Source organism: Gopherus flavomarginatus, chromosome 1 (assembly GCF_025201925.1).
Source record: "Gopherus flavomarginatus isolate rGopFla2 chromosome 1, rGopFla2.mat.asm, whole genome shotgun sequence".
NCBI lineage: Eukaryota > Metazoa > Chordata > Testudines > Testudinidae > Gopherus > Gopherus flavomarginatus.
Genome location: NC_066617.1, coordinates 318,381,100 through 318,403,378, shown reverse-complemented (window position 1 = coordinate 318,403,378; position 22,279 = coordinate 318,381,100). Strand labels below are relative to the sequence as shown.

Sequence of the window (22,279 nt, the reverse complement as noted above, 5' to 3'; positions counted from 1 at the left end):
TGAATGATCATGCTTGACACACCTCATGTAACTGTAGAGGGCACTAATCCTACAAGTTAGCAGCTGTTTCAGAATGAGTGGCAAGGCACTCAGGACCAGTTCTGCAACCTTTATCTGTGTTGAGTAGAACCATATTCTAGACTACTTACAGAGTGAGGTACTAGTCAGCATAAGTCACAGTAGCAAAATCAGGCCCTTAGTGATGATTTCAGCTGAACAAAGTGCTACACAAAAACAAAACACCTCCCCCCCCCATGTAAAACCCTCACAAATAACCATACCTTCTTACCAGCACTCATAACACACATGTATACACATTTCTTCTGGGTTCTGTTTATCAAATAGGATAAAACAATGAACTGTTTTTTTAAAACATGCAGTCCATTAATACTGAAATCCTCTGACTGTAAGAGTATGTCTAGTGTAAGCCTAGGCTTCTGTTTGAACTCAGACTCAAGCCTAACCCCCCTTCCAAGTGCACATAAATCATGCTAACACAGAGCTCGGACCCAGGGTCCCATGAGTCAAGCCAGGACCTATTGTTCAAGCCATATTGCTTTGCAGTGTACACACAGCCGCACTGGACTCGTGCTCTGGGAGTCTACCAAAAGTATCCCACAATCCCCTGCGCTGATTTTCTTTGTCTTCTGGACAGTAAAGTTTGGTGGACAGTCAAGTTTTCCCACAGAGCCCCACAAGTAAAGGTCAAAAATTGGTCACATTTTGAGAGGGCGCTAGGAAATCTGGGATGTGGGTGGTTGGACTCGGGGCCAGGCAATGCACTGTAAACTCTGGAGCCCCAGATTGGGACCCAAGGTTCAACAATTTCTAGCCTGGGGTTAAAAATGAGTGTAGATGCTCAAGCCCTATTTTAACAAACCCAGTGTCTCCTAAATCTGGATTAACACTGCAGTTTACACATCACCTAATAGTGAAGTCAGACCTCTGATGAACAAATTAATGATAATTAAGTGTTCCTATTCAAACTGTTTTTGTTTACATTTAAGTTAAAATGTGTTTGTCTTGACATTTTCCAGCTGATATTGATGACATGAAGATATGCTATGTTTTAAGAGAAGGTGAAAATGCCACAAGTGACCTTTTCCGTTTTACTGTTGAAGATGGTGGTAAGTACTCAGCTGTTCTAGAAGTTTTCTGTGGGTTGAACTACCTTATGCAGATGTTTAGGTTAATTACAGGAAGCTTGTGTAAGCTGTTACTTCACCAGCTTCTGTGCTTTTCAATATTGTGGACTATTGTTACTGTGGCTACAAAAAGTTGTTTTGAAGGAACAGTAACTATATTCAATGTGAAAATATTTAACTACTATGGTAAAAGGATGAAATCCTCAAATCCCACATAAAGCTCAAGTTATGGGGCTTTATGCAGTTTTTCTGCGTATCCCTAACCCAGAAACATAGTTGCAACATAATATCTCTGCAAGTACTGCACCGGCTTATGAGCAGCAGTAGTGGCTGCTGCACTTCAGAAGCCCCATGTTGGGGTTCCTGGCCGTGGGACCTAATACCTTTCTCCGCACTCCCCATCAGTACCCAGCCCAAGCTGGGGATGCTAATGATTCAACCAGCGAACCAAATTTGGTGATGAATCCTGGTCATGTACCACCTGAAGCACATTGCGCATATGCTAAGAAGAATATTAGGAGCCATCATGGACCCAGTCTTTTCAGCACACAGGTCATGTGGAGTCCCCATTCTGCATATCCTTTCTGTCAAATCCATTGGGGTTTGGTCACATGCAGGGCCTTACTCAGAGTGATTAGTAACAGATGAATTTCAATAACTGAGACTTTGAAGGCGGGGGAAAATGTTTCTATTTAAAATATATCTAATAGTTGCTCTTCAGCGAAAATGATTTACCAGAACAAAACAAATATTGCTACAAGATTTTGGGAACAATATGTGTGAACATGGCTAACTTTTTATCAGAAAGCTACATTTTAAGAAATGACCAGAGATCTTTCTAGGTGTAGATGTCTTTATGGCATGGTAGGTGATTGTTAAGTTAGAATGCTTTAGTATATTTTTCAATAAATTAAATTGCTTTATGTCTAAGCAACAGTGAGTTTTAATTAGTTTAATTTAACACTAAAATCTCTTTTCAAGAACAAAGCTATTTTGAGCCGCATTGTGATCAGCACTTGTGTCCCCTCCCTCACCACACAGACACACTCACTCCCTCAAAGACAAGAAGCACCGTCCATCTAACAACCAATTGCAATAGCAGTCTCTGTGAGCAGAAACTGCTCAGCTCACCCTCTCCTTAGTTAGCAGATTGCCCCATAGGAGGTTGGCAATAGCCCTGAGCCCATCCTCGCTGGCTTGTGGAGTGGGCAATGTACTGGGAGTGGGGCGCTCTACGCCATCCTTCTGGATGGCACAGAGTGTACCCCCTTGTGTGTGCCAGGGATCTGTATAAGACAAGAGTCGGCTACCTTTCAGAAGTGGTGTGCCGAGTCTTCATTTATTCACTCTAATTTAAGGTTTCACTTGCCAGTAATACATTTTAATGTTTTTAGAGGATCTCTTTCTATAAGTCTATAATATATAACTAAACTATTGTTGTATGTTAGATAAATAAAGTTTTTAAAATGTTTAAGAAACTTTATTTAAAATGAAATTAAAATGCAGAGCACCCCGGATTGATGGCCGGGACCCAGGCAGTGTGAGTGCCACTGAAAATCAGCTTGCGTGCCGCCTTTGGCACACGTGCCATAGGTTGCCTACCACTGGTCTAAGAGATGATGTCTCCTGAGGCACAAATAAGGCTCTTGGAATTAGAGACCACTTTTCAAAATGTGATCGCTAATCTGTACTGGCCCATTAACACCAGATAAACTGATTATTTATGGCATCAGTCTTATTTTCCCAAAATATTTTAATTAAACCCATTCCTAGATCAGGGGAATGAAAGGTTAAGTACAGATATGTGTACGAAACACTGTGTGAAATATTTTGCATGCAATACAATAGTATTGTTATGGCAAGAGTCACCAAATGTCGTTGTTACATGGAGTCTCCCAAGTTCTTTTTCTTAATGTGTGAGCTCCAGTGTTAGGAAGAGTAGCAGTATGGTCGTATTAGTTTTGTTATGGAAGGCTCTGAGTAGAGCTATGTGAGCAGATGGAGAGTTTGTTTTCTGCCTTGATCTGTGATTAGAGTCAAGACAAATATGCTCCCTAGGACATGGGCATTGGTGACAGGCAGAGCTTTCTGATGGTCAGATCTGCCTCTGTAGTGTTTGGCCACTTCTGTTGGTGTATATGTGTAGCTAAAACAAGGTACACATAGCATACACCCAGAGTCCGTGTCACTTATTTTTCTTTTACTAGGAAGCCAGCTTGCCAAAGTCCTGGACATCTGCTGCCACTTGGCAGAAGGGCAACAGTATTTATTGTGTCCAATTGTAACCTGTAATATCATGAGATTTTTTCATAATAATAAAAGGAATCATTCTACTTCAAAGCTGATTGTTGATTTTCTAACCCTTTGGGAATTTTCAACAGAGCTCTACCAGATACATTATCATGTTGCACATACCTTACCTAGGTGGTAAGGTAACACTAACAGTAATGATGTAGTCTTTACTTAAACCATGGAAAACATTGAGTTATATTGTATTTCAACATATTTTGTGAGAAATGGTCGGCTAAAGAACTTGAAAGGGATGAAATTTGGGACTGAGGCACTAATAGTTTTCTTTGTTTGGAATAATAACTAAATTATACTAGCAGGCTCTTCAGAAGCTATAATTTCATATGAGAAAAGAGCAGAAACTTGCCTTTCTAAATTTCAGTCTTTCTCAAAAAGACATCAAAGCCTGTGTTGCGCAGGTCACGTAGATTTTTGGCAGAATGTCAGTAATGCACAGATACTTGTTTCTGTGTTCTTGATGCAAAACCAGCTACTTCTGAGTGAATAAACACAACATTAAGGAGTGAAAGGTTCAGTTCAGAATACCCAAATCCACAATAGGATTATATATGACATGCTTCAGTTTTCTCCTGTCTTTATTTCTGTCTCTTGAATTAGCATTGCTTTTTGAAGTCATGCAGTAGTAAACAAGGTTGTGATGTCTACTGTACATTACCTAAAGGTGTAAAAATAAGTAATTCACTCTTTCTATGGGAACCCTTAACTCTGGATGAGTTGAACTACAGTGAAATCAGTCAGAATATGACTTGATCAAAGAATTAATGTTTGTTGAAATTATTCCATAAATATTATTTTAGGTAAGTCAAAAACTGTATTGAACAAACACTTTCAAAAGTGATATTCTACTAATGGTGCAGCAGAGTTGTGCTTACCATGTTTGGGAATTCTTTGGGGCAGTCTCTTAAGACAGCAAGTTGCTTCATAAGGATGGTTTCTTGGACAAATTTCACTGTTCTTAGAACAGGAAATAACTGTACTATCTCAGATATTATGTGGTAACTGTATTGAGGTTTTAATGGTGGTAACTCTACGTCATCTGATTTACTGTTCTGTCCTGTATTGGGATCTGCTGGTACATACCCCTATGCCTTTGTGAAGTCCCATTGACATTAATATGAGTCCACGTCGGTGCTGGGGAGCCATGCTTGCTGAGCCTGGTGCAGAAACTGGGCTTTGATTATGTATGGGTGGCACAAGAGCCATACTTAGACTTTTTTCTTTTAATCATGCACACTGTAGTGATAGGTTGAAAAAAGAAAAAAAAATGTTGGAAAAATCCTCCTCTTCTAAGGTGACCAGATGTCCTGATTTTATAGGGACAGTCCTGATTTTTGGGTCTTTTTCTTATATAGGCTCCTATTACCCCCGACACCCGTCCTGATTTTTCACACTTGCTGTCTGGTCACCCTATCCTCTTCATATGAGCAAACATTTAAATGTAGTGAATTTTGAATCTTAACTGCCTGGAATCCCTTGACATGTTAATATTAACAACAAAGGAACCAATATTACCAGAAAGCAGGAAAGAAAACAGGAGGCAGAAGTGGCAGTGGTAGGAAGAAATGGAAATCCAGAGTGATGGCTGAACTCCTGGACTTTATGCATGTTGCTGTGAGTACATGTTTATGGGATGTACAGTCACAAGCTCTTCAGAGACTCCTGTAGTACATAACTATATTTATTGGGTTGAGGATGGAAATTCAGCTTTAACTCAAAATGTCTGAGCCTTTAATTGGTGTAAGACAGACTCTTTGTGTCGTTTATACATAGTATAATAGATTTATGATAAGCTTTAATAAGTATGGCGACATTGCAGTGTTAAAGAAGTCAGGTCCGCCTGATACATGGTGCCTTCTGTATATGTGTAGAGTTAGCATTTCAACTGTGAAAAATGGCACTAATCCATTTGGAATGAAAGTTAATGCACAAATTTGTTTCAGTGCATTGAAACCTGTTCCTGTCACAGAAAATTCCACACCATATCCCCTTATCCACTATGTGGAGCATTCTTGCTTCTTAGATAAGAAATGACTGAAGTAAATACATGGCTGACATCTAAGGACCGTATTCTACCTTCATTTTATGCCCAGTGTACTTCAGATTTATTTTATGTAATCTTAATGAGAATGTGGAGCTAAATGTCTGTCTTGTTCAATCTATGAAAAATTGTTGTTTTCCTCTTGGAGTCTGGTGCATGTCTCAAGAAACATGAAACTAGTTCAGATGGGTTACATTGACTTTATGGGCAGATTCTGCTGCTAGTGCAGAGCAAAATGGACAGAACATACTCCAGCATCTGGAACCATAATGTCAAAGTATTGCACAGACCTTAGCTAATTAATCCTCAAATACCTCTGTAAGATGAGGAAAAATCATTTAACAGATGAGGGAAAACATTGATAGAAAAGTTGTCGTATGCCCAGAGTCTCATAGCCAAGAATGCTAGAGCTAATACTGGAGTACAGGCATTGTTTGATCCCAATCCTGTGCTCATTCCTGCATACCGTGCTGGCTGTAGAAGATCAAAAGCTTCTTTTTTATCAGTACCATCAGGAAGGGCATAGCTCCATTTTTTTCCACATAAAATTATCCTTTCTATTTTGATATGACAGATACCTTTGAAACATTTAAGGCCAGATCTTAACCTGGTATAAATTAACATAACACCATTCACTTCAATGGAAGTGCCTTGACTTACACTTGCTATGAATCTGGCCCCAGTGTATGTTACATTTGGGGACCTTGTTGCTGAGTCTTTCATCTCTTGTCTGGCCCTTTTAATGGCAGTGTTTTTTGGTTTGTTTCCTCCTCTTCTTCCTCTGCAAGCCATCTGGTGCTCAGGGCACTTAAGAACAGAACTGAGTTCCTGGTTGGAGGGATTCAGGTGATATGTCTCAACTAGATCTGGTCAGGAATTTTTCAATTAAATGTTTTTGCCAGAAAATGCTGACTTGACAAAGCTGAAACTTTTTATGGGAAAGGGGCTGGTTCTGAGGAATTTCCTGTTTAAAAATAAAATGGGGAGGAGGGGGAGAGAAAGAGTTGAAAATGCCAAAATAGAGTTTTTCAACAATTTCAAAAAGTTCAAATTTTCAATTAAAAATAATTTTTATTTCAAAATGTAAGCTAATTTATAGTAAAAATGTAAAAAGATGATGTTGAAATTAAACAGAATGCTTCAAAATTATCAAAACAAAACATTTTGATTGACCTAATCAACCTTGTTGTGGGTTTTTTTTTGGATCTCAAAATGTTTTCAAGATTGACTTGTCCTGATTTGAGATGGGAACACTTTTCAAAATCTCATGGGATGAGTAAACTGTTTCCTGCCTCCCCTAGTCTCAACAGTAATCCTTACCCCCAGACTGCAGTTCGGAGTCTGTCAGAACTGCTTCTTAAAGAGTCCCATCCTTCCTGAATGGTGCTTTGAGGGTGGAATGATTTTGAATGAGGAAACAAAGATTCATATGGTTGTAAAAGGAATGCTGAGGATCCCCAGTGAAAGAGAGAAACAAGAATCTGTGATTATGACTCTTTTGAGAAATTTTTCTGTCTTTAAGCCAAAGCCTGGGAAAGCCCAGGCTTTCATTTCAGATCCCTAAATACCTTGACACTGCAGCACACTTTCCTGATTTACCACTTGGTTAAATCCTCACAGAATCAAGGAACTTTTCAAAGATAGTTTTAAATGCTTAATTTACAGACTTAACTTCTGGGTAAACTTCATGGACAGTTTCCATATATGTTTATACAAGAAATGATGTTAATAAAAGAAACCCTGGTCTACTACTTAAAGCAATCTTCCATTATTAAACCTTATAAAGTATCACTATTTTGTCTGGGTCATATTCCTTGTTTATATAAACGTTGCATAAAACTTTTTTGGAATTTGAATTCCTCCCCCCTTCCCAGTTTGTTCATTTCAGAGAGAGAGAGAGAAAGAGAACGAGCAGTGTGGGGTTCTTGGATGTAATTATCATGTTAAAACAGGTGTCAGTGCTATTTCTTTGAAGCCACAACACTGATGTGGCTTCCACTATGTGGTATAATAATTTAGGAACGGAAGTTTTGGAGTTGTATCAAAATATCTGGCAGTTTTTAAAGAATCAATATACTAAAATGTTAAGAATTATTTGGAGTAGCCTTACATGAACTCTCTTGTGGGATTTGGGCATGTCAGTGATGAAAGGAAAGTTCAGTTACATTTCTCTTTGGCACTAAAAACTGGGGCATCCAGGGTTATGCTAGTGGTACCTTTCATCACGTGGGCTGTGTCTAGACTGCAATAAAACACCTGCAGCACCAAGTCTCAGAGCACTGGACAGTTGACTCGGGCTCGCAGGGCTTGGGCTGCGGGGCTAAAAATTGCAATGTGGGCATTTGGTCTGAGCCCTACCCCAAATGTGTACATGGCAATTTTTAGCCCCACAACCCGTGCCCCGTGGGCCCAAGTCAATTGACCACGTCAGCTGCAGCTGTGCTGTGGGCCTTTTATTGCAGGGTAGATGTTCCCTTTGCTGATGACTGCATGGGATTCTGATCTATTGCCAGTTTTGTTGCAGTTGTTTTGGTGTCCAGACAATTCTCCACATACCACACTTTTCACTGTAAGCTTCACCAGAAGATTTAAATAGTAGCTTGACACTACAGTATAAAAAAAAATCTTTTCTGTAACTGAATCATTGGGGTTTTTTTTGGTCATTGCTTTATGTGGCTGAACAGTCCAAGCTAAATTAAGAGCTATGTAAAGAATAAGAGAAGTCCCATGCCCTTTGTCAGCAGGTAATTACAGTGGGAAGTGTAGAGGGCTCAGTCCAGCTCCCATTAAAGTCGGTGGAAAGACTCTCATTGATTTCAGTAGGAATTGGATTGGTTCTGTTATGTTTAGCTCTTTTAGAGCCACATTTTGCTTGCCTTGCTTACCTGAGTAGACCCATTGATTTCATCGGGAGTATTCTGGTCAGTGAAGTAAGCAAGATTTGGCTCAGATAATGCTCTGTATGCTCAAGTTCTGTGCAAACATGAACTACTTAACAGGGCTGGCCATAGGTGTTTTGCTGCCAGTATGAAAAATGTGTTTGCTGTCCTCTGAGTAGCTGAGTTAGAAAACAAACAAACCCAATGATAACAACAAACAGCAGGGCAAAAAAAAACAAAAAGTGACAGGCAGGGGGAGGCAATTGGAACAGCAGAGCCAAAAAGGGCAGGGGAAGAGTGAAAGGCCAAGTGATTAGGCAACCCCATGAAAGCAGGCTGCCCTGAGTGCAGGCTCCTTAGGTACCTAATGTAGCCTCACACTCTGCAAGGCAGCATGAATAGAGGGAGGAGAGACAGCATGGCAGACAGAAACACACTCCCTGTGAGAGAGAGAGAGAGAGAGAGAGAGATGTGCATTGCTCCTTTAAGTACGGTAATCCCACTCTAAGTACATTGCCTTTTTAGATCAGGAAGTTGAGACAGCAGCTGCAGCCAGCAAGCTCCCTCCGTCCTGAGCCCTGTCGTGTCCCCTGCTCTATGGAGGTGGGGTAAGTGGGTGGCAGGAGCAGGGGGGAGGAGGACACCCTGATATTAGCCCCCCTCTTCTCTCCCTCTCCCACAGCAAGCAAGAAGCTCCCGGGAGCAGCTCTGAGGCAGAGGGCAGGAACAGCACAGGGCAGTGGGGAGAGAGACAGCTGAACTGCTGGCATTTGCTAGCTTGCTGGGCGGCTGCAGCACAGGGAACTTAGGGGATTGGGGAGCTGATAGAGGGCTTGCCAGTCCACTCTGGTTCCAAGTCCCCACCAGCTAACTCCAATGGGCTGCTCTTTCTGCAAGCAGTGGACAAAGCAGGCAGCTGCCAAATGACGTTATAAGGGAACATCGCACAACTTTAAATAAGCATGTTCCCTAATTGATCAGCAACGTAACAACGAAAGAATGTTAACAAGGATGACTTTAAGTGAGGAGTTACTGTCTATGCAATCCGATTTTATATAGGTTAACTTCAGAGCTATGTTAGAATTGTTTTCTGACAAACAAAGCTAGTGATTCTTGATCTACTGGAGAACATTAAAACATGAGATATCTTAATTTAAATAGTATAAGTATCTGTTGGCATTAAACAATTACAGCACATACTTCTTAAATGAAACATATTTATCTTTTGCCATCATAATAATCCTTCTTTCTGGAAGTTTAACAGCATATTAGCAAAAACTGTATGATGGCTTTTATTGCCTCTTTATATTCAAATTCTTACTAGTTTTGCATCATGTGACTTACTGACTCCATGAATAGACTCCTCCCTGGTCGGCTTCCCAACTCACTGCTGTGGAAGGCATTTTGGCAGGAGTTTTGAGTCTGATGTAGCTGAGCCTTTTAGCGAGAGGATGGATTAGTGCTGTTAATTGGAAAGACGCCACTATCAGCTGAGGAAAAAGAACCGGATTCTGTAAGTGGTCTTGCTCCTGGGCTGTCAGATGGCAAACGCTCACTGTGATGTGAAGGAGGAGTGATGATGTCCATGTTAAAAGTCAGTCTTTGTTGCGTGTAGGGTTTAAAATACAGGGCTTCTTTAGAGGAAAAAGACATTTACTCATAAAGGCACAAGACCTGTTGCTTCTATCATCCTGGATATTTGTGTCCAGTTTGCTTTCTGAACCTGCTGTATACCTGCCTCTGTGGGAAGTTAAGACACAGTGATAGCAGTCATAAAGAATTGGGGAGACTTCATAATAGAAAGGTATCCCCTCCAAAGATATTAAATGACAGCCAGCCACACAAAAAATGAGAGATTTATTATTGAAAGGTACCTTAGTGTTCCTGATTGAGGCTAAACTTACAGGTATAGACATTTTAAAGAAAGAAAAGTTTTAGAATATCAATATATAAAGAGCTGAAACTTAGAATAGGAAAAGCAGAGCCTGCTTCAGATTTTGTGTAGATTCTGTGCTGTGTCCATCTTCCACTTGGCACCCCATAGGTTCACAGAGTTTAAGGTTAGAAGGAACCATAGGATCATCTAGTCTGATCTCTTGTACATTAAATTTCACCGAGAAACCCCTTCACTGAACCAAATAACTTGTGTTTGTGTAAATCATATCTTCCAGAAAGGCATCCAGTTTTGATCTGAAGCCATTAACATATGGAGAATCTCTACTACCCTTGGTAGTTTGTTCCAGTTGTTAATTACCCTCACTATTAATAATCTGTGCCTTATTTCCAAAATAATTGACTGCCTTCAGCTTCCAGCTATTAGCTCTTATTATGCCTTTCTCTGATAGATTAAAGAGCCCTTTCGAACCCAGTATTTTCTCCATGGGAAGATATACACTGTAATCAAGTAACAACTTAATCTCTTTTTGGTAAGCTAAACACATTGAGCTTGTTACATCTCTCACAGGGAGGCATATTATCCAGCCTTCAAATCATTTTTGTGGTTCTTCTCTGCACCTTCTTCAGTTTATCAGCATCCTTTTTAAAATGTGGACACCAGAACTGGATGCAGTATTCTAATATTGCTCTCACCTACTTTGTATTCAGTGGTAAAATCTCCTCCCTGCTCCCCTGTTTATACATGTTAGGATCATGTTAGCCTGTTGTGCCACAGCATTGCACTGAGTGGTCATGTTCAGTTGCATGTACACTGTGACCCCTAAATCTTTTTCACAATCACTGCTTTCCAGGATGCAGTTACTCATTCTCTAGGCATGGCCTGCATTCCTTGTTTCTAGATGTTAAACTTTGTATTTTTCTGTATTAAAACACATTTTGTTTGAGAGAGCCCAGCTTACCAAGCGAATGTGATCACCCTGTGTTACTGCTTTGTCCATCAGGAATAGCATCCCCGATACCATCATGGCAAACCTGGTAGCTGAACTTTGTGACTTTGTCCTCACCCACGACTGTTTCAGATTTGGGGACAATTTATACCTTCAAATCAGCAGGACTGCTATGGGTACCTGCATGGCCCCTCAGTATGCCAATGTTTTTTATGCCTGACTTAGAACAATGCTTTCTCAGCTCTCGTCCCCTTATGCTCCTATTCTGCGTGCGCTACATTGATGACATCTTCATCATCTGGACCCATGGGAAGGAGGACCTTGAGGAATTCCACCATGATTTCAACAGTTTCCACCCCACCGTCAACCCCAGCCTGAACTGATCCAAACAAGAGGTCAGCTTCCTAGACACTACAGTGCTAATAAGCGATGGTCAATAAACACCACCCTATACCGGAAACCTACTGACTGCTGTACTTACCTATGTGTCTCTATCTTTCCTTGATATCACATCACACGATCCATTGTCTACAGCCAAGCTCTAAGATACAACCACATTTGCTCTGATCCCTCAGACAGAGACAAACACCTACAGGATCTCTGTCAAGCATTCTTAAAACTACAAATACCCACCTAGTGAAGTGAAGAAACAGATTGACAGAGCCAGAAGGGTACCCAGAAGTCACCTACTACAGGACAGGCCCAACAAAGAAAGTAACAGAATGCCATTAGCCGTCACCTTAAGCCCCCACTAAAACCTCTCCAGTGCATAATCAAGGATCTGCAGTCTATCCTGAAGAATGATCCCTCACTCTCACAGACCTAGGAAGATAGGCCAGTCCTCGCTTACAGACAGTCCCCCAACCTGAAGCAAGTACTCACCAGCAACTACACACCACATAACAAAAACACAACCCAGGAACGAAACCCTGCAACAAACTCTGGTGCCAACTCGATCCACATACTTATTCAAGGGACACCATCATAGGACCTAACCACATCATCCACACCATCAGGGGCTCGTTCACCTGCACATTTAGCAATGTGATATATGCCATCATGTGCCAGCAATGCCCCTCTGCCATGTACGTTGGCCAAACTGGACAGTCTCTGTGCAAAAGAATAAATGGACACACATCTGTCATCAGGAATCATAACTTTCCAAAACCAGTAGGAGAACATTTCAGTCTCTCTGATCACTCAATAACAAGATCTGAAAGTGGCAATTCTTAAACCAAAAAACTTCAAAAACAGACTCCAATGTGAAGCTGCAGAACTGGAATTAATTTGTAAACTGGATACCATCAATAAAAACTGGGAGTGGTTGGGTCATTACAAAACCTAAACCTAATTTCCCCAATACTAATTTCTCCCTACTGTTACTCACACCTTCTTGTCAGCTGTCTGTAATGAACTACTCTCATTACCACTTCAAAAGTTATTTTTCCTCTCGTGGTATCTTGCTGTTAATTGATTTATCTCGTTAGACTGACATCACACTTGGTAACGCAACCCCCATCCTTTCATGTATTTATACCTGCTCCTGTATTTTCCACTCCATGCATCTGATGAAGTGGGTTCTAGCCCACAAAAGCTTATGCCCAAATAAATTTGTTAGTCTCGGGGTGCCACAAGGAGTCATTGTTTTTGCCTTGTTCTCATTATTTAACATTCCACCAATCCTTGTTTCATCCACAGATTTCTTCAACTGTGATTTTTATGTTTACTTCTAGATCATTGTTGAAAATATTGTATGGCATCGGGCCTAGGATCGATCCTTACGGAAGCCCACTAGAAGCATCCCCATTTGATGGTTATTTCCCATTGACTACTACTTTTTGAAATATGTCAGCCAGTTCTTAATCCATTCATTGTGTACTTTACTGATACTGTGTAATACTAATTTTTTAATCAGCATGTCATGTTGTACTAAGTCAAACACCTTACAAAAGTCTAGGTATATTAAATCTCTATAGTTACCTTTAAAAGCAGCAAAGAATCCTGTGGCACCTTATAGACTAACAGTTACCTTTATCAACCAAACTTCTAATCTCATCAAAGAACGAAAATAGGTTTGTCTGATGAGATCTGTTTTCCATAAAACCATGTTGACTGGTTATTATATTCCTGTCCTTTTACTCTTTATTAAATGATTCCCGTATCAGCTTTTCTATTGTTTTGCCCAGTATTGATGTTAGACTAACCAGCCTATTGTTACCCAGATCATTCCCTTTGCCCTTTTTGAATATTGGCACATCTTTAGGACTCTTCCAGTGTTTTGGCATTGCCCTGGTATTCCAGGATTTATTAAAATGAACATCTGCAGGCCAGAGATTCCCTCAGCCAGCTCTTTAAGGAATCTTGGGAACAAGTACTGCTGATTTAAAAACATTTACCCCAGCAGATGGTGTTTAACATCCTCTGTGGTTACTAATGGCCTGGAAAGTACTTCATCCTCATTACCTGCTACATGCACATCATATTGCTTCTTTCCAAATAAAGAACAGAAATATTTACTGAGCTCGTCTATCTTTTCTGCATTAATATTAACAACGTTACCGTCTTCATCTAGTGTCAGGCCTATACCATTGTCAGAATCTCTTTAGTACCTAATATAGATTTAAAAAATCATTTCTATTATTCTGATCCCTGCCAACTGTGGATTTTTCCCTGCTGTCTTTAAGCTTCTCTTTTCATGCCAGGAGGTCTGTCAGGGAGCTGGTTATAGCTCCCAGATTCTCATAGACTCGTAGACTTTAAGGTCAGAAGGGACCAATATGATCATCTAGTCTGATCTCCTCCACAATGCAGGCCGCAAAATCTCACCCACTCACTCCCTCAACAAACCTCTAACCTATGTCTGAGCCATTGAAGTCCTCAGATCATGGTTTAAAGACTTCAAGGTGCAGAGAATCCTCCAGCAAGTGACCCGTGCCCCACGCTGCAGAGGAAGGCAAAAAATACCCAGGGCCTCTGCCAATCTGCCCTGGAGGAAAATTCCTTCCAGACCCCAAATATGGTGATTAGCTAAACCCTGAGCATGTGGACAAGACTCACCAGCAAGACACCCAAGAAAGAATTCTCTGTAGTAACTCAGATCTTACCCCATCTAACATCCCATCACAGGTCATTGGATATATTTACCGCTAATAGTCAAAGATCAGTTAATTGCCAGAATTAGTCTATCCCATCATACCATCCCCTCCATAAATTTATCAAGCTTAGTCTTGAAGCCAGATACATCTTTTTCCCCCGCTGCTCCCCTTGGAAGGCTGTTCCAGAACTTCACTCCTCTGATGGTTAGAAATCTTTATCTAATTTCAAGTCTAAACTTCCTGATGGCCAGTTTATATCAATTTGTTCTTATGTCCACATTGGTATTGATCTTAAATAATTCCGCTTCCTTCCTGGTATTTATCCCTCTGATATATTTATAGAGTGCAATCATATCTCCCCTCAGCCTTCTTTTGGTTAGGCTAAACAAGCCGATTTTTTTGAGTCTCCTTTCAAAAACTAGGTTTTCCATTCTTTGGATCATCTTGTAGCCCTTCTCTGTACCTTTTCCATTTTAAATTCATTCTTCTTAAACATGAGAGACCAGAACTGCACACAGTATTCCAGATGAGGTCTCACCAGTGATTGTATAATGGTACTAACACCTCCTTGTCTCTACTGGAAATACCTTGCCTCATGCATCCCAAGACCGCATTAGCTTTTTTCAATTCCATATCACATTGGCGGCTCATAGTCATCCTGTGATCAACCAATATTCCAAGGTCCTCCTCTTCCTCTGTTACTTCTAACTGAGGAGTCCCCATCTTATAACGAAAATTCTTCTTATTAATCCCTAAATGCATGACCTTGCATTTTTCACTATTAAATTTCATCCTATTACTATTACTCCAGTTTACAAGGTAATCCAGATCTTCCTGTATGATATCCTGGTCCTTCTCTGTATTGGCAATACCCCAGCTTTGTGTCATCCACAGACTTTATTAGCACACTCCCACTTTTTGTGCCAAGGTCAATAATAAAAAGATTGGTCCCAAAACCGATCCCTGAGGAACTCCACTAGTAACCTCCTTTCAGTATGACCCATTGTAGTCTCCCCTTTAACCAGTTCCTTATTCACCTTTCAATTTTCATATTGATCCCCATCTTTTCCAATTTTACTAATAATTCCCCATGTGGAACCGTATCAAATACTTTACTGAAATCAAGGTAAATTAGATCCACTGCGTTTCCTTTATCTAAAAAATCTGTTACCCTCTTAAAGGAGGAGATCAGGTTGGTTTGGCATGATCTACCTTTTGTAAAACCATGTTGTATTTTGTCCCAATTACCATTGACCTGTGTCCTTAACTACTTTCTCCTTCAATTTTTTTTCCAACACCTTGCATACTACAGTTGTCAAACTGACAGACCTGTAGTTACCTGGATCACATTTTTTCCCCCTTTCTTAAAAATAGGAACTATGTTAGCAATTCTCCAATTGTACGGTGCAACCCCTTGAGTTTACAGATTCATTAAAAATCTTGCTAATGGGCTAGCAATTTCATGTGCCAGTTCCTTTAATATTCTTGGATGAAGATTATCTGGGTCCCCCGATTTAGTGCCATTCTTTGCTGACTCTGGCCCCAGATGCCGGTCAGAGAAGCCTGGGAGTTGCTCTGAACTGAGGTAGCTGGCCTTGCTCCCCAAGCAGCTGTATACCAACTAACAGTTTCTGGGGATCTTTGCATTCTAGCCACTCCACTTGTACATCCTTCCACACCCTACACATGCCCCTCCATTGCCCTGACTCCCCTCTGTGCCACAAGATGCACTGAAGAAAGCATAGAAGCCAGCTTCTCAGGTTTACATCTGCTGGAGACTTCCCCATGCCAAATGTATCCACAGCTAAATGCTTGGGGTCAGATTTTGCTTTCTTTATATTACTTGAGTGGGGCAGAGATTCTTCACCCAAAGTTTTCATGTGAGTGTTCCTATCTAATATCAAACAGGCAAAGAATTCCCTTATCCCCCACAACATGCATATGATGTATCGTCAGGATTGCTTTTAAACTGAATGTTTTACGTTTATATGGAGACATCCATTAATGTTTTTGTCTCTGTCTATTCATTACTTGGCCTCTCTATTGAGACTGCCAACATGGGGGCAAATTGTGATGCTATTTGGGATGTGGAAACATGTTTATTTGGAAAAAGAATGACGTTAGCAACTTTTGTTCAGCTGGGCTAAATTTTAACCAGTGATCTATGGATGAAAGGCGGTGTTATTGTTTTATTGATCTATATCTTTAATCTTTTGGGAGCTGACCCCTCTGGTCTGATCCAGCAAAACTGGACCCGGTTTGGTAGGACAAGTAATTGTGTATTCTCCTGAGTGGAGATGCTATCCTGAATCAGAGCCCTTAAGCTGTGATATTACTCGTTCATGTGCTTGAAGTTCAGCTGGATCCTGAAAGATGCTGAGCATTCTGGCCCAATCAACACTTTCATATACTACTGAAGAAAGGAAGAGATTGGTTTTATTTAATGCGCACACACTATATTTGGATGCAGTTCACATTCTCACAGTAGTAGTGGGACCTATTCTTTATAGCTGGTAACTAAGAATTTAAAAAGAGGAAGGTGAGAGGAGTGAAGTTGGGAATAAGAAAAACAAAGTGAAAAATCATCATTACGGTAAATGAAGTAGGTTTTTTTTTTTTTTTTGGATTTGGCCCAGATGGGAATTTCTTAAACTGGTATATTGTGGTTTAGTTTCCTACATGGGAGTCTCTTCAGTTAATCTTTCTTTTACAGAATGCTCAACAGCTAATTAGTTTTTGGTTTTAGTAATAGAAGGAATTTTGTTAAGAACAAGGCTCTTAGAAAAATCTCTCTTTTCACAGAGCTTTCTATTTTCTTGTTTCAGAAACAGGCTTTCAGCTTGTTTTTTTACCTCAGAATCATTAGTAAAACATTAATTCTTTAGACTCGATAGAACATTTCCCTGTATGTTTGCCAGGATTCAAATTCCAGTTACTTGTAACTTAAGTATTAGCACACTGCTTCTGCCACTTTACTGTTTCACACACATTTTCTTTGGGATTGAAGGAATGCTGTTATCACACACCTTGCTGCCTCAGTAAAGCTTTGTAGTTAGGGTGGGGCATATTGACTAAAGCAGTGAGGATGCCTTTGGTGCAAATTTAGGACCTGTTCCAATATCCAGTGAAGTCAATGGGAGGTTAGTATGCTTTGGATGAGGCCCTTTGGGTGGGAGTCACCAAGGTATTTAAGCACCTAACTCCTCCTGAAATTGGTGAGAGTTAAGCACCTAAATACCTTTGTGAATCCACCCTTTGTGCCTAGAAGTTAAGGTCCACTGAAGTCAATGTGAAGTTTGCCAGGATTTCAGTGGGATCAAGATCAGATTCTATTAGAAAAATGGATTTCAGTAAAATTCATTATGTACAGTTGAAAAAAATTGGGCAAAACCCCATCTTTTAGTCTCACAAGTGTTCAATCCTTCACAGCTTTCTCTAAAACTGTAGCTCCCCTCCTTCAGTGTCTACAGGGATGGTTGGCTGTCTCCCCATGTAGTACTTTAAAGAGGCATATATTTTTTCTCTGAGGTTCACTCTCCCAAAGGCAGGGATGAAGCATTGCTGCATCTAACTGCTGGACTAGTTGATTCCTTTTCCCCTCACTGAATTCACTGTCTCAGTTCCTCTTCCTGCTTTGTCGTTAGACATACAGTATGGAGAAGGCACCATCAGCATCAAGAGCATTGAGTGGCTGGGGCAGGAGAAAAATCATCTGTTAGCTACTTGCCCCAACAGCTGCAACACTGACCGCACCCCCCAGTAGCTGGTCAGAGGGAAAGATTTTTAAAAAAGCCAGCAGCTTTTCACTGTTGTCCCAGAGATTTGGGGTTTGAGCCAGGACAGACTTCTAAAACTGAGGATGGTTTTGGACAAATTAGGACTGTTGGCAGATTTCTGGTCTTCACTCTCTGATTAAGGCCAAAGGGAAAACAATGGCAGGCTTTGGTCTTCTTTCCAGATAAGAACTGACAGTATGGTTCTGCAGGCAAGCAATGGATTGGAAAGGAGGGACTGTTATTAATTTCTAGTTTCTAGTTGCACCTGTGATAAGCTAGGCCCTTTTAGAAATTCATAAAGAGATAATCCTTGCTCTAAATTGTTCATAGCATTAGAACAGATAGTGAGATAGGGGAAGGAGAACAACAACTAGGGATTTAAAAAAAAAATACAGATCAGATAGATTGTCCATAGCATGGCACTCCAGCACGACTGGAATCTTTAAAATAGACTTAAATGTGGACAGGGCAAGGGACTTGCAGATGAGCTCTGGGAGTTTTTACTATTCATAGAAGGCTATGTGAAGGAAGATGTGGAAGCAATTGTGTTGCATTCTAATCCCAGTTTTGCTAATTACTTGCAGAGCGTCATTGGGCAAGTCACTTGATCTTTCTGTGGATCAGTTTCTCCCTTTGCAAAATTAAATGTATCTAGTGTCTCACATAGATGGTGTTGCCTGCATAACTCTTTGAAGACTAAAATTTCCATGTACAGTGTATTTATCTTTAAATATATTGCAGCAGAAGCTTAGCTGGTTTAAACTGTCATAATTCCATTGTCCTCAATGAAGCTATGAAAATTTGCACCACTGATAATATGTCTCATTATCTTTAAAGTGTAATCCTTTTATTAAAGAGTGAGACATCACAAACTACAATGGCTAAGATACATTTCTTTTTTTCAAGTAATTTTAGTGAGACCCTCTCCTCCATTGTTATCCAGCAAAATGTAGTTTTTATTTATTTCAACAATAAACTGTCCCATAATTCCGCCTTTTATAACCACCAGAAAGGAGAGCAATGATGGAAAAAAGCATAGCCACTTGGTAATCAAGATGTCCAGTTAACTTTTTATTTATTTAGCCTCAACATTATTGCACTTTCTCCCTCTTGAGCATATCATCTATTGTATGTGTACCTGTTGCCATTGAGTACACATAGCACCAGCTCACATTTTGTATCCTTGTATCCTTATTCTTTGTGACAATTTCTTTCTCATGTCTCCATAATGATCGCTTCTCATCAGAATTCGTAGGATTTTTTATTAATAAATTAAAAGGCAAAATAATTTATTCCAATTTTTATTTTAATGAATTGAACCAAATGGAATGATTATAGCTATGCGGTATGCATGCATTTTGGACAAATAGCCCAGTAAAATACATTTCCATAACATTCCAAGTTTCTTGCTAAACCCATAGGCCAGGGTAGGTCACAGTAAATTGTATTTTTCCAAGATGCAGTAATGATCTGCAAATATTTGCCACAGATTTAGAATGGTTGAGGGAGATGGGGAAGAAAGATATTTCAGGGGGTCTGGTTTTGCTCCTTATTGAGCCCCCACACTAAGTCCTCTAGAACAGCCCACACATCAGCTGCTAAATGCATTTTGCTAATCCCACTTTTCAGGCAGCCAAGAGAATTAAGTTTCTGTGGACTGGCTCTTTGCTACTTTCAAAGTGCTTACAGAAGAGCAGAAGAGGGCCCCAAAGGAATTTATAACTTAGATTTACATGTCAGGTTAGTTAAATTGCTTATGGTAAAGCTCTCGTAACTGCAAGGTGAATTCAGTAATGAGTGAATGCAGTTTTACATCATTCGTTTCAGGGTTGCTTCTACTATTGTTTAAAGGGATATTAGCAATGTAAAAAACACTGGGCCATATCATACCATCAATTTTTAAGCAGAAGTCGCTCCTGATAGGAACTCTGCCTAAAAATATGTGGCCCAATGTGTTCTATAAAATATTCCTTTTCTTGCTTCAGTTGCACCAGAGCTTAGTCAAACTGAAATCCTTTTAAAGATCTAATTTTTCACCATTTATATAGTCTGCATTTTGCATTTCTCTCATGTTTCACAGTTTAACAAGAACGGTCAGCTTTCACTTTGTTGATAGTCTTTACTACTTTCCGGTGTTTATGCACTACAGAAATGTTGTCTTTTGTTGGTTTGTATCACTGCCTGGGAACAGGGCCGTCCTTAGCGTCCTTAGCCATAGGCAGAATAGGCAGCCGCCTAGGACACCACTAGGTCTGGGGGCACCGCTCCGCTGGGAGCCTGGACAGACGGGAAGCAGTGGAGCATGTAAGAGCAGGGCTGCTGGGTCCTAGAGAGAGCCGAATGCAGCACAGTCTGAGGGAGGGGATTGGCTGCTCTGGTCTCTGGGAAGGCATGGGGAAAGGAATTCATCTATACGGTGACCAGATGTCCTGATTTCATAGGGACAGTCCCGATTTTTGAGTTTTTTTCTTGTATAGGTTCCTATTCCCCCCACCCCCGTTACGATTTTTCACACTTGCTGTCTGGTCACCCTAGGTGGGGGTAATTGGTACCTATATGAAACAAAGCCCCAAATATCAGGACTGGCCCTATAAAATCAGGATATCTGGATCTGGTCACCCTAGCTAGGGCGCGCGTCTCTCCCCCGGGCTGGCAGCGATCCATCTCATCCGGGGGGGAGCTGCACAGGGCAGGATGAGCTGCTGTGGCTCCATGGGTGCCCTGTCTCTGAGATCAGATGCTGTGCTATCTTCACCATGGTCTGTTGAGCTGGCAGTGGTGCCCATTGGCATGTGATCAGACCTGAGGGTTTGCTGCTGCTGTTGCCACTCTGCACCCAAAGAGGTAGATTTTGGGGTCCTGCAGTTTTCCACCTATCTCCTCCTCTACTGCAGCTGTTGGACCAGCAGGCTGAGCGGTGAGCCAAGCATGAAAGCAGTACTGTGTTGCCATTTAGATCGTCATTTAACAAATTTGTTCGCCAAAAATGCTTGCTCACAATCCTGAATTCAATTTCAATATTTTTTTTTTAAAAAAAATCAATATCTTAGACAAAAACAGAAAATTAAGTTGTTGACAATTATTTGTGACATGGGGAAGGGAGTGGGCCAGTTTTCGTCAGAGAAACAAAAAATGTTGACTGACTTTCTTATAGCCCTGTTACTGCTAAATAGAGCCGTCCAACAACTGTAATATGCTCATCTCCATACTAATGTATAGAGCAGGGATCAGCAACCTACGGCACATGTATCAAAGGTGGCACGCGAGCTGATTTTTGGTGGCATGCAGCGGTGGGCTGAGCAGCTCAGCCCGCCACTGCTCTGGGGTTCTGGCTGCTTTCCCATTGCCACCTGGGGTCCTGGCCACTGGCCCCACTCAGCAGCCACTGCTGTCCTGGGGACCCCCAAGGAACCCCAGGCTGGCAGTGGGCTGAGCAGGCCAGCGGCTGATACCCTGGTTGAGCCACTCAACCCGCTATCAGCTGGGGTTCCATTCACTCAGCTGGTAGGTGGGCTGAGCAGGACTAAATTCAACGAAATAGGAAAACGAGAGCAACTAATGACAAAGTGCAAGAACCTAGAGCAGTGGTCCCCAACCTTTTTCGTCTGGCAGGCGCCAGATGAAGGACCGTGGGGGTGGACGAGCATCCGCCGAAATGTCACCAAAATTCAGTGGCATTTCAGCAGCGACGCCTCTGGATGACGCCACTTGTTGGCGCCAAGCGGCGTCATCCAGAGGTGTTGCTGCCAAAATGCCGCCGAATTTCGGTGGCATTTCGGCAGATGCTCGTCCGCCGGCCAGTACGTGGGTGCACTGAGAGGCCCCAGCGGGTGCCATGGCACCCTCAGGCACCGCGTTGGGGACCCCTGATCTAGAGAGCCTCCTGAAACATGGTGATCATTTTGATTTAAATGGACTTGAACTGTATGAAGAATTGAGTACACTGTCATCAATAGTGCCACATGCAAAATCAATGATGGACATTGTACAGTTTACTCATACCAGCAAACTTGTTGACATATATCCTAATGTGTACATTGCCACTCGTATTCTACTGACAATTTCTGTAACAGTAGCATCAGGAGAACGGAGTTTTTCAAAACTAAAGCTCATTAAAAACTATCTCCGCTCTACAAGGAGTCAGGAACACTTGATTGGTCTTGCTATTCTTGCAATCAAACAAGACATCACTT

The 22,279-nt window shown here is 41.1% G+C and overlaps 1 protein-coding gene across 1 annotated transcript in view; it reads left to right on the top strand.

Moving 5' to 3' along the window:
* Nucleotides 1–22,279, top strand: part of FREM2 (FRAS1 related extracellular matrix 2) — a 221,779-nt gene that overhangs the window by 11,792 nt on the left and 187,708 nt on the right. The window contains exon 2 of the mRNA XM_050937089.1: nucleotides 1,038–1,127. Within this exon, the coding sequence (XP_050793046.1) occupies nucleotides 1,038–1,127 (90 nt within the window). The remainder of the gene's footprint in view (nucleotides 1–1,037; nucleotides 1,128–22,279) is intronic.